At 41.1% G+C, this 13306-nt stretch overlaps 1 protein-coding gene across 2 annotated transcripts in view; it reads right to left on the bottom strand.

Annotated features, from left to right (window-relative positions):
• MRPL48 (mitochondrial ribosomal protein L48) overlaps nucleotides 1-12615 on the bottom strand; it is a 54965-nt gene extending 42350 nt beyond the window's left edge. The window contains exon 1 of one of the 2 annotated variants that reach the window (XM_019975713.2): nucleotides 12473-12615. In XM_019975713.2, the coding sequence (XP_019831272.2) occupies nucleotides 12473-12493 (21 nt within the window). In that variant the 5' untranslated portion in view covers nucleotides 12494-12615. Of the gene's footprint in view, nucleotides 1-12376 lie in introns of both variants that reach the window. The other variant, XM_070803875.1, reaches the window with a different exon arrangement.
• Nucleotides 12616-13306: the final 691 nt, after the last annotated feature.

The following is a 13306-nucleotide window of genomic DNA, read 5'->3' as shown; positions in this document are numbered from 1 at the left end:
TTGGGGGCTGCTTTTTTTAATTCACCATATTTCCCCTTTCTAATTTGATTTATATTTTCTAATATCAACAACCATTATGCATGTGTCAAGCACAGGCACCATGCAAGGGACTTCGAATTCTAATTCTCAAAACACTGCAAGGCAATTCTACAGGTGAAGCAACTAAGGCCCACAGAAGTTATATTCCAAGAAATTACAGCTAACAAGTGGCTAAAATGACTGCTTTACTCCAAAGACTATGTCTCTATTACAGTATACTGTCTCTTTTAATAGTAACAACAATAATAACAACTATACCAACATGAACAAAATAATAATAATGAAAGGAGGTAGTTGCAGTGGCAGCTTCCCTTCCCAATCTTACCCCTAATAACCCAGTTATTTCCTTCTCACTCTGCCCTGCTGGCACTCACTCAAAAGATCACTGGTATAGCTTTACTAAGGTAGTCCTTAACATAGAGGAGGTCTTTCTATAAAGTAACTAGATAGTAAGTAATAAATGGCCTTAAGTTTCCATAATATAAAGAGAAAATCCTGTCCACTACGATAACAATTTCAATTCCTTCAACATGTATGTGTTAAAAGTCCATTATGTGTAAAAGCCTTCAGAAACAAAGGAAAGTCTGAGAAACTGTCATAGACAAGAAGAGTCTAAGCAGACATGACTAAATGTAATATACTAGGTAGGATCCTAGAACAGAAAAAGGACCCTGGATTTTTTAAAAATGAAAGAAGTATTAGTAAAACATGGACTTGATAATAATATATCAATATCAGTTCATTAATCATAAAAAGTATACCATACAAATATAATAGGGGAAATTGGATATGGGGGTATATCCAGTATTGTCTTTGCAACTTTTCTGTAATTCTAAAACTATTCTAAAGTTTTGTTTTGCTTTTTTGGCTGTGCTGCCATGGCTGGCATGGCATGTGGGATCTTAGTTTTTTCCACCAGGGATCGAACCCCTGCCCCCTGCAGTGGAAGCACAGAATCCTAACCACTGGACCGCCAGCAAAGTCCTCTAAAGTTTATTTTTTAAAAGCCTAATAGGTGCCAACTATTGTGGTGACTATGAAAGGGACTAGAAGAACAAAATGTAACAATATGAATGAACTTGGAACCATTATGCTAAATAAAAGAAGACAGTCACAAAGGGCCAGTATTGTATGACTCCATTTATATGAAATATCCAGAATAGCAAATCTATAGAAAAAGAAAGACTAGTGGTTGCCTTGGGTTGGGGGGTTTGGGAAGCTGGAGATGACAATTAAGGGATATGGGACGTCTTTGGGACTTCTTTCTAGGGTGATAAAAAAGTTCTAAAATTGCTTGTAGTGACAGTAAAACAACCCTGAATATATTAAAAGTCATTGGGGAGGGAGGAGGGAGGAGGGTTCAGGATGGGGAACACATGTATACCTGTGGCAGATTCATTTTGATATTTGGCAAAACTAATACAATTATGTAAAGTTTAAAAATAAAATAAAATTTAAAAAAAATAAAAATTAAAGTCATTGAATCATACACTTTAAATGGGCAAATTGTATGGTATATGACATATCTCAATAAAGCCTTTTTAAAAATGTAAGCACGACCCCCGTTTTATAGGAGTTTGAACGGCTGGAGATATGAACATACATTTGTATTAAATAGCTAAGTAATACCACAGCATCATATGATTAAGTCAAAACAGGTGGCAAAACAACTGACACCTCTAGCAGAAAATCTGTGTATTAATGGCAAGGAGAAGTTCTCTAGCTTTGGAGATGTTGCAGATATTGCTGAGAATCTGCCCAAAGTCATGAACCTTCTCCCCAGACATATACAGGTACAAATATACAAAAGGCTGCATACTGAGCACAGAGAATTATATCCAGAATCTTCTAATAACCAATAATGGAAAAGAATCTGAAAAAGAATATGTATATATTAATATGCATATATAACTCAGTCACTTTGCTATATACTTGAAACACTGTAAACCAACTATACTTCAATTTTTAAAATTGCAGGAAAAAAATGTGGGATATAGAACCAAATAAAGTGAGGTGGATGTGACTGGTGATAGAAGCAAGCTCCAATGCTGTAAACAGCAATATTGCATAGGAACCTGGAATGTTAGGTCCATGAATCAAGGCAAATTGAAAGTGGTCAAACAGGAGATGCAAGAGTGAACATCGACATTCTAGGAGTGAACTAAAATGGACTGGAATGGGTGAATTTAACACAGATGACCATTGTATCTACTACTGCGGGCAGGAATCCCTTAGAAGAAATGGAGTAGCCATCATGGTCAAAAAAACAGTCTGAAATGCAGTACTTGGATGCAGTCTCAAAAACGACAGAATGATCTCTGTTCGTTTCCAAGGCAAACCCTTCAATATCACAGTAATCCAAGTCTATGCCCCAACCAGTATCGCTGAAGAAGCTGAAGTTGAATGGTTCTATGAAGACCTACAAGACCTTTTAGAACTAACACCCAAAAAAGATGTCCTTTTCATTATAGGGGACTGGAATGCAAAAGTAGGAAGTCAAGAAACACCTGGAGTAAACAGGCAAATTTGGCCTTGGAATACAGAATGAAGCAGGGCAAAGGCTATTAGAGTTTTGCCAAGAGTACGCACTGGTCATAGCAAACACCCACTTCCAATAACACAAGAGAAGACTCTACACATGGACATAACCAGATGGTCAACACTGAAATCAGACTGATTATATTCTTTGCAGTCAAAGATGGAGAAGCTCTATATGGTCAGCAAAAACAAGACTGGGAAATGCAAAGAAATAGAGGAAAACAACAGAATGGGAAAGACTAGAGATCTCTTCAAGAAAATTAGAGATACCAAGGGAACATTTGATGCAAAGATGGACTCAATAAAGGACAGAAATGGTATGGACCTAACAGAACCAGAAGATATTAAGAAGAGGTGGCAAGAATATACAGAAGAACTGTACAAAAAAGATCTTCACGACCAAGATAATCATGATGCTGTGATCACTCACCTAGAGCCAGACATACTGGAATGTGAAGTCAAGTGGGCCTTAGGAAGCATCACTACGAACAAAGCTAGTAGAGGTGATGGAATTCCAGTTGAGCTATTTCAGATCCTAAAAGATGATGCCGTGAATGTGCTGCACTCAATATGTCAGCAAATTTGGAAAACTCAGCAGTGGCCACAGGACTGGAAAAGGTCCGTTTTCATTCCAATCCCAAAGAAAGGCAATGCCAAAGAATGCTCAAACTACCACACAATTGCACTCATCTCACATGCTAGTAAAGAAATGCTCAAAATTCTCCAAGCCAGGCTTCAACAATATGTGAACCGTGAACTTCCAGATGTTCAAGCTGGTTTTAGAAAAGGCAGAGGAACCAGAGATCAAACTGCCAACATCCACTGGATCATCGAAAAAGCAAGAGAGTTCCAGAAAAACATCTACTTCTGCTTTATTGACTATGCCAAAGCCTTTGACTGTGTGGATCACAAGAAACTGTGGAAAATTCCGAAAGAGATGGGAATACCAGACCACCTGACCTGCCTCTTGAGAAACCTTTATGCAGGTCAGGAAGCAACAGTTAGAACTGGACATGGAACAACAGACTGGTTCCAAATAGGAAAAGGAGTACATCAAGGCTGTATATTGTCACCCTGCTTATTTAACTTGTATGCAGAGTACATCATGAGAAACACTGGGCTGGAGGAAGCACAAGCTGGAATCAAGATTGCCGGGAGAAATATCAATAACCTCAGATATGCAGTTGACACCACCCTTATGGCAGAAAGTGAAGAGGAACTAAAGAACCTCCTGATGAAAGTGAAAGAGGAGAGTGAAAAAGTTGGCTTAAAGCTCAACATTCAGAAAACAAAGATCATGGCATCCAGTCCCATCACTTCATGGCAAATAGATGGGGAAACAGTGGAAACAGTGGCTGACTTTATTTTTCTGGGCTCCAAAATCACTGCAGATGGTGACTGCAGCCATGAAATTAAAAGACACTTACTCCTTGGAAGGAAAGTTATGACCAACCTAGATAGCATATTCAAAAGCAGAGACATTACTTTGCCAACAAAAGTCCGTCTAGTCAAGGCTATGGTTTTTCCAGTAGTCACGTATGGATGTGAGAGTTGGACTGTGAAGAAAGCTGAGCACCGAAGAATTGATGCTTTTGAACTGTGGTGTTGGAGAAGACTCTTGAGAGTTCCTTGGACTGCAAAGAGATCCAACCAGTCCATTCTAAAGGAGATCAGTCCTGGGTGTTCTTTGGAATGAATGATGCTAAAGCTGAAACTCCAATACTTTGGCTACCTCATGAGAAGAGTTGACTCATTGGAAAAGACTCTGATGCTGGGAGGAATTGGTCGGCAGGAGGAGAAGGGGACGACAGAGGATGAGATGGCTGGATAGCATCACCGACTCGATGGACCTGAGTTTGAGCGAACTCTGGGAGTTGGTGATAGACAGGGAGGCCTGGTGTGCTGCAATTCATGGGGTCGCAAAGAGTCGGACACAACTGAGCAACTGAACTGAACTGAACTGCAAGTGAGGGAGGAAAAAAAGTTTGCATACTACTTCAAGAGATTCACTGAAACTCTTAATATCCCCCACAGACCACTATGCTAAAACGAGATTCTCAAAGGCAAGAGTCATGTCTTCCTCTCAGGCACAATGTTGTTTTAATAAAAAAATAAATGATTAGAAAGAAGTGAATGACTGCTAATCATTGCTACCATTTATTACTACCCACACCTATTTTGTTGAGTACCTACCATGTGTCTAAATCATAATTTCATTACCAGATAAGTATTATTATCCCATTTTACAGATGGGGAAACTGAGATTAAGTACAATTGCGTAACTTTAATTGTAACAAAGTTAAACAGCTACTATCAGAACTAGCATAGGATATTAGGTTTCTGACTCCAAGCCTGTAATTTTCCCCTATTCTACACCCTCTCTCCCTTAAATGAAGGTGTTGCTGCTGCTAAGTTGCTTCAGTTGTGTCCGACTCTGTGCAACCCCAAAGATGGCAGCCCATCAGGCTCCCCCATCCCCGGGATTCTCCAGGCAAGAACACTGGAGTGGGTTGCCATTTCCTTCTCCAATGCATGAAAGTGAAAAGCGAAAGTGAAGTTGCTCAGTCGTGTCCGACTCTTAGCGACCCCATGGACTGCAGCCTACCAGGCTCTTATCGACCCCATGGACTGCAGCCTACCAGGCTCCTCTGTCCATGGGAGTTTCCAGGCAAGAGTACTAGAGTGGGGTGCCACTGCCTTCTCCGAATGAAGGTGTTAGTGCTTAGGAAATCAGGAGGGAAATGTTCATATTTAGGAAAAGTATCCCAGAGAATGTGAGGTCATGAAGATTGGGATATGAATAGACAGAAGGAAGGACAAAGTATATAGACAATCCTAAAAATGACAATTAAATCAGATACCAAAAGACTCTGTAAACATGTGTACAATATTCTTAACCTAATGTTGGTCACAATAAAAGAGCAGTCACAGGGGCTCTGGCTGGCTCCCCCACCACTGGCCACCATATCTTGGTCAGTAATTTTCCCCTCTCTGGAGTTAGAGCCAATGACTCTAAGATCCCTCCGGGGCCAAGATCTATCAACCACGACAAACAGAACAGAAATCAGAGTGAACAGAATGTACTCTTAAATGGGTCAGTCACTTTATACAGAAGAGGTATTGGATGGGAAGAGAGATCTAGATAAGACTGATCTTTCCTCACTTTAAATGTTCAGATTTCTGAGTCTCCACAACAGCTATGAATTTAATTATCTAAAAGCCAACCCTTTTTAAGGGTGGACAACTGTCTGGAAGACAACCAAATTATGGCATGAACTCTTCCTTTCAGCTCTGGGAAATGTGCTTCCTCTTCCCTACAATGCTCAGCATTATTTATCATGACAAAAGTAATCTATTTTGGGACTGTATCCACAAATACTCTCTCTCCCCAGTCAGCAAAGAAAGAGCAGCTCCAGCTCTGGAGCAAATGGAAGAGGAGGCCAGTGATTCTAGTGAATGAATGAATGAGGACATAGATGCCCCAGCAGGTAACAAAAACACTTGTCCCATAAGCTTGGGAGTCAGGAACCAGGAAAGGACTACACAGCAACTTAAGAACCAGTCATGGGGCAAAATCTATAGTGTGTGAGTAGCTTCAGATACCAGAGTCCTGGGGTGGGTGGTGACAGTAGTGGGTAAGGGTCCCATGAGGCAAGCACTTGAGAGCTGTTCTATGAGTATTAACAGAATATATCTGTATACTAACAAATATTACTTAAAATAGCATTGTTACTATCACTTACAGAGTAATCCTTTGTTCTAAGCACTTTGCTCAATTTTTCATCAATCCTCTAATAGAAGCATCAAAATAATTGCCTCTTTTCATAGAGGAAAAACATAATTTATATAATGATGTCCTTTTCATTATAGGGGACTGGAATGCAAGGTAGGAAGTCAAGAAACACCTGAAATAACAGGCAAATTTGGCCTTGGGGTACAGAATGAAGCAGGGGAAAGGCTAATAGAGTTCTGCCAAGAGAATGCATAGGTCATAGTAAACACCCTCTTCCAACAACACAAGAGAAGACTCTACACATGGACATCACCAGATGGTCAACACCAAAATCAGACTGATTATATTCTTTGCAGCCAAAGATGGAGAAGCTCTATACAGCCAGCAAAAACAAGACTGGGAGCTGACTGTGGCTCAGATCATGAACTCCTTATCACCAAATTCAGACTTAAATTGAAGAAAGTAGGGAAAACCACTAGACCATTCAGATATGACCTAAATCAAATCCCTTATGATTATACAGTGGAAGTGAGAAATAGATTTAAGGGACTTTTTTTTTTTTTTTTCCTTTCTTTTTTTTTTTTTTTTTCTTACATTTATTTCATGTGTTCCCCATCCTGAACCCTCCTCCCTCCTCCCTCCCCATACCATCTAAGGGACTAGATCTGATAGACAGAGTGCCTGATGAACTATGGACGGAGGTTCATGACATTCTATAAGAGACAGAGATCAAGACCATCCTCAAGAAAAAGAAATACAAAAAAGCAAAATGGTTGTCTGAGGAGGTCTTACAAACAGTTGTGAAAAGAAGAGAAGTGAAAAGCAAAGGCAAAACAGAAAGATATACGCATTTGAAGGCAGAGTTCCAAAGAATAGCAAGGAGAGATTAGAAAGCCTTCCTCAGTGATCAGTGTAAAGAAATAGAGGAAAACAAGAATGGGAAAGACTAGCAATCTTTTCAAGAAAATTAGAGATACAAAAGGAACATTTCATGCAAAGATGGGCACAATAAAAGACAGAAATGGTATGGACCTAACAGAACCAGAAGATATTAAGAAGAGGTGGCAAAAATACACAGAAGAACTATACAAAGAAATCTTCATGACCCAGATAATCACGATGGTGTGATCACTCACCTAGAGCTAGACATCCTGGAATGTGAAGTCAAGTGGGCCTTAGGAAGCATCACTACGAACAAAGCTAGTAGAGGTGATGGAATTCCAGTTGAGTTACTTCAAATCCTAAAAGATGATGCCATGAAAGTGCTGCACTCAATATGTTAGCAAATTTAGAAAACTCAGCAGTGGCCACAGGACTGGAAAAGGTCAGTTTTCATTCCAATCCCAAAGAAAGGCAATGCCAAAGAATGCTCAAACTACCGCACAATTGCACTCATCTCACATGCTAGTAAAGAAATGCTCAAAATTCTCCAAGCCAGGCTTCAACAATATGTGAACCGTGAACTTCCAGATGTTCAAGCTGGTTTTAGAAAAGGCAGAGGAACCAGAGATCAAATTGCCAACATCCACTGGATCATCGAAAAAGCAAGAGAGTTCCAGAAAAACATCTACTTCTGCTTTATTGACTTTGTCAAAGCCTTTGACTGTGTGGATCACAAGAAACTGTGGAAAATTCTGAAAGAGATGGGAATACCAGACCACCTGACCTGCCTCCTGAGAAACCTGTATGCAGGTCAGGAAGCAACAGTTAGAACTGGACATGGAACAACAGACTGGTTCCAAATAGGAAAAGGAGTACATCAAGGCTGTATATTGTCACCCTGCTTATTTAACTTATATGCAGAGTACATCATGAGAAATGTTGGGCTGGAGGAAGCACAAGCTGGAATCAAGATTGCTGGGAGAAATATCAATAACCTTAGACATGCAGATGACACCACCCTTATGGCAGAAAGTAAAGAAGAACTAAAGAGCTTCCTGATGAAAGTGAAAGAGGAGAGTGAAAAAGTTGGTTTAAAACTCAACATTCAGGAAACAAAGATTATGGCATCTGATCCCATCACTTCATGTTAAATAGATGGGCAAACAGTGGAAACAGTGAGAGAGTTTATTTTTGGGGGCTCCAAAATCACTGCAGATGGTGACTGCAGCCATGAAATTAAAAGACACTTAACTCCTTGGAAGGAAAGTTATGACCAACGTAGACAGCATATTAAAAAGCAGAGCTGTTACTTTGCCAACAAAGGTCCGTCTAGTCAAGGCTATGGTTTTTCTAGTAGTCACGTATGGATGTCAGAGTCGGACTGTAAAGAAAGCTGGGGGCTGAAGAATTGATGCTTTTGAAATGTGGTGTTGGAAAAGACTCTTGAGAGTCCCTTGGACTGCAAGGAGATCCAACCAGTCCATCCTAAAGGAAATCAGTCCTGTATATTCATTGAAAGGACTGATGCTGAAGCTGAAACTCCAATACTTTGGCCACCTGATGCGAGGAGCTGACTGATTTGAAAAAACCCTGATGCTGGGAAAGATTGAAGGTGGGAGAAGGGGACAACAGAGGATGAATTGGTTGGATGGCATCACTGACTCTATGGACATGAGTTTGAGTAAACTCCGTGAGTTGGTGATGGACAGGGAGGCCTGGCGTGCTGCGGTTCATGGGGTCGCAAAGAGATGGACACGACTGAGCGACTGAACTGAACTGTAATGATAGAGGGAAAAAACAAAAGCTTTTAAGTTGCCAAAGTTTTAGGTTTGCTAAGACATGCCAAGAATTCAAACCAAGTCTAAATCCAAAGTCCATGTTTTTCATTCTGGTGTGTGTGTGTGTGTGTTTGTATACACGAGTGCTCAGTTGCTCAGTGGTGTCTGACTCTTTGTAACCCCATAGACTATAGCTGACCAGGCTCCTCTGTCTATGGGATTTTCCAGGCTAAAATACTGGAGCAGGTTGCCATTTCCTACTCCAGGGGATCTTCCTGACGCAGGAACTGAACTCATGTCTCTTGTGTTTCCTGCTCTGGCAGGCAGATTCTTCACCACTGAACTACCAGGGAAGCCCATTCTGCCATACTACCTCTCAAAAATACAATAGCAATTAACAGCAGCAAAATTCATATAATAATAGCCTAAACAGTTCTACCATTTTTTGAGTACTTGCTATACGCCAAACATCATTTCCACTAACCCTTGCAACCATTCTATGAAGCAGGTATTTATACCCCCATTTTACTGTGAGGAAACCAAAGCTCAGAAAGATGAATTAACATACCTGATGCACATAGCTAGTAAGTGATGTTTGAACTGACCTTTTCCTATGTTCTTTCAAAATTGCTTTTGTTTGTAGTTTTTCCTTTGGCCATTCTTCTGAATATGTATAACATAGTGACTATCAAAGACTGTCTTTGCCCTGAGTCGTTATAGTAGTTAGAAATACAAATTAGAGATTCACACAGACCTGGGTTTGAATATCAGCTCCTCTGTGTTACTAGCTGTATGATCTTTGGAAAGTCTCTTAAAAAATATTTGGCCTCACATACTATATGATTTCATTGATATGAAAAGAGCCAACTCATTAGAAAAGACCCTGATGATGGGAAAGATTGACGGCAAAAGAAGAAAGGGACGGCAGAGGATAAGATGGCTAGATATGATCACTGACTCAGTGGATATGAATCTGAGCAAATCTGAGAGACAGGGGAGGACAGAGGCTGGCCTGCTACAGTCCATGAGACTTCAAAGAGTCAAACTTGACTTAGTGATGAACAATATCAGCAACTTTAGGCCAAGTATATTGTAGGCTGGGTACCTACAGACATGAAGAAAATACAACTGCCCACCCACAATCTTTCTAATGAGGAAAGCAGATGTGCAAATTACTTATTATATTGCAATGAGATCAGTATAATGGGCTGCACAGGTCACAAAGAAATGAAGGACTGACAGCTGGGAAGATCAAGGAAGGTTCTCATTCCTCATTTCACACATGAAGGAAACCAAGATTATTATCAAATTAGGGAGATGTAAAATACTCAGAAAAGGAACGGCAGTGGGGTTTTAGGAGGGATAGAAAATCTAGGCTCCAATCTCAGCATTACCACAAAATAGACTATTGACCTATAAGCAAGGCATTCATTCATATAGGCATTTGGTAAAGCATTTGAGAACTATTATGTATCAGGTATTGTACCAGTAATTTCCATCTCTTTATTTGTTGTGCCTGCCAAGATTATCTCATAGCGAGATAAAATGAAATTATGAAAATGAAAGCAGTTCATTAGCTGCAGAATAATGTTAACATTCCTATTTGTATAGTTATTCGCACAAAATACTCTTACTGACATTATTTTCTATAATTTTTATAATTCCATATGATGGGCATTATCACTTGCATTTTACATATAAAAAACTAAAGCAGAGAGGCCAAATTACCTGCCTAAGGCCACACAGCTAGCAAGAGGTAGAACACAGCTCTGATGCAAATCCCATAAATGTAAAATATTAACTAACACTTCAGACAGACAAATACAAGACTGCATACGATTAAGTGCCAAAAATAATACCAGCTAAGAGTTCAAAAAATAAACAAGCACTTTGGCTAGAATGGTCTGAAAGGTTTTAAGGAAAAGATTAGATCTGAGCTGCGCTTTGAAAAATGGAGCATTTGGAGGTGGTGAAAAAGTAAGGGCATTCTGAGAAAGCTCCTGGAGATCAAAGATTAGGAATTCAGTATTGGGTAAATAAAGAGGACACTACCTGGTCAAAAGCGACAGGTCAGAATAGAAGAGGGAAATCAGTAACAAAGGAATCTAGAAGGGAGAAGTGACATCAGACTCAGAGAGGGGCCCTATATAATCTTATACCTTAAGGTGATAGCCTATGACAGATTTCCATGGGTTCTTCAGGAGTATGTGTGTTGTGTGCTGTGCTTAGTCGCTCAGTCGTGTCCAACTCTCTGCTACCCCATGGACTGCAGCCCGCCAGGCTCCTCTGTCCATGGGGGCAGAATGGCTAAAAACAGTACACCTTGAACAATGATTGCTCCCTTTCAGCAGCATTCCTCAGATTCAAAGCTTTTAGAGTAGGAGCCTGGAGTCACCAATCTGACCGTTTTTAACAATTAAATTTAGAAACTTTACAGTTTTTTTTTTTCTTTCTATAATTCTTTTCACCAGATCTAGTCAAATTCTCACAATCTGGCTAAAGTGAACAACTGAGAGTTATTTCGTTAAGAATAAAGTGAGGTTTGGGATCTTAAGGAAACAAAACTAGAGACATTCAGGGGCTGCCCCAAAGTAGGACTAGTAGATCTGTGAGCGACAATGATCATGTTGATTTATGTATCATGGAGGTATAGCCTCCAAATTAATTCCTCAAATAAAATTTTAACATAAATTGCTAAAAAAAACAAAGTCATTATTCTAAATAGTATGATACAACTGAAAAAGCACAATTTTAATCTGTTAAGAGGACAAAGGAAAGCAAAGGAATGCTTTATGGTGGTTCATATGGTTTTACTGCAGTCACGTAACTAAGGGTTTGTAAGTCAAAACGTTCTTTTTATTATTACGCTTCCCTATCGCCAAGTAGCTTCCCTGGTAGCTCAGGTAGTAAAGCCTCTGCTTGCAATGCGGGAGACCTGGGTTTGATCCCTGGGTCGGGAAGATCCCCTGGAGAAGGAAATAGCAACCCACCCCAGTACTCATGCCTGGAAAATTCCATGGATGGAGGAGCCTGGTAGGCTACAGTCCGTGGGATTGCAGAGTCGGACACGACTGAGCAACTTCACTGATCGCCAAGTAGCCTCACATCCCAATCTGTTCAGCGAGTCAAAACGGTATTCTTAGAAAAAAATCTGGAAGTTGATGACTTAAAGCAAAAATAAAATGACCTGCTCAAGGTCATAGATACTATCCGGACCTATTCGGGTGATTGCCATTGCAGGTCTCCTATCTATCCAGGCCAATGTGCGGCGAGGATAGCACGGAGGGGGCGTGGCGCGCGGGTTACCGCAGCCGAATCCTCCCCGGAACAGAGGGGAAAGCGCAACCCTTTGACAGGGCGCCGCACGTGCTGCCGGGAAGAGGTTGTTCTTGCCCGAGTCTCTTACCCGGATGTCGGCAGCCGCGTTATAGCCCCGCCGCCCCCTCGCAGCTCCGCTTTCCTCACCACCTCTCTCGTGCCCAGCTTGGATAGACTGCGTTACCTTTCCTAGTGCTCCGTTCATCCTTGGCGGTAGCGCGGCCCGTACTTTTGCCAGATGAAGATGGGCTCAACAAGCCGCGACCCCACTGAAAACACTGACGGAACGGCCTCGATCCAGTCCGGCAACAATATCCGACCGAGACTCACTCAACTCCCGCAGCACCTTGGTTCCGGCAGCTTCTGAGACTTAAGTGTCTAGAAATCCTCTCAGTTTCCGTTCTTATTACAGCTCAAATGTCACTTTCACTGCCATCTCTGTTTTGCCCCAATAATTTGCAGACAATTCGGCTATTTGATCTGCCATACTATGTATTATCGGTTTCCCTGATAGCTCAGTTGGTAAATAATCCTCCTGCAATGCAGGAGAACCCGGTTCGATTCCTGGGTCGGAAAGATCCGCTGGAGAAGGGAAAGGCTACCCACTTCAGTTTTCTTGGGCTTCTCTTGTGGCTCAGCTGGTAAAGAATACGCCCGCAGTGCGGGAGACGTGGGTTCGATCCCCCTGGGTTCGATCCGTGGGTTGGGAAGATCCCCTGGAGAAGGGAACAGCTACCCACTCCAGGGTTCTGGCCTGGAGAATTCCATGGACTGTATAGTCCATGAGGTCTCAAAAAAGTCGGACACGACTGATCGACTTTCACTTAACTCACTATATATTAATTATTTGTTAATTTCTCTTGCCCGTGTTTAATTGCGAATTTCTCACAGGTAACACTAGAGGTAAAGAATCTGCCTGTCATTGCAGAAGGCGCGAGAGACGCGGTTCTATACCTGGGTGGGGAAGATCCCCTGGAGAAGGGAATGGCAACCCATTCTATTATTCTTGCCCAGAAAA

This window comes from Bos indicus, chromosome 15 (assembly GCF_029378745.1).
Source record: "Bos indicus isolate NIAB-ARS_2022 breed Sahiwal x Tharparkar chromosome 15, NIAB-ARS_B.indTharparkar_mat_pri_1.0, whole genome shotgun sequence".
Taxonomy (NCBI): Eukaryota; Metazoa; Chordata; class Mammalia; order Artiodactyla; family Bovidae; genus Bos; species Bos indicus.
Note: the sequence above shows the minus strand (reverse complement) of the source record. Positions and strands in the feature narration are given on the sequence as shown.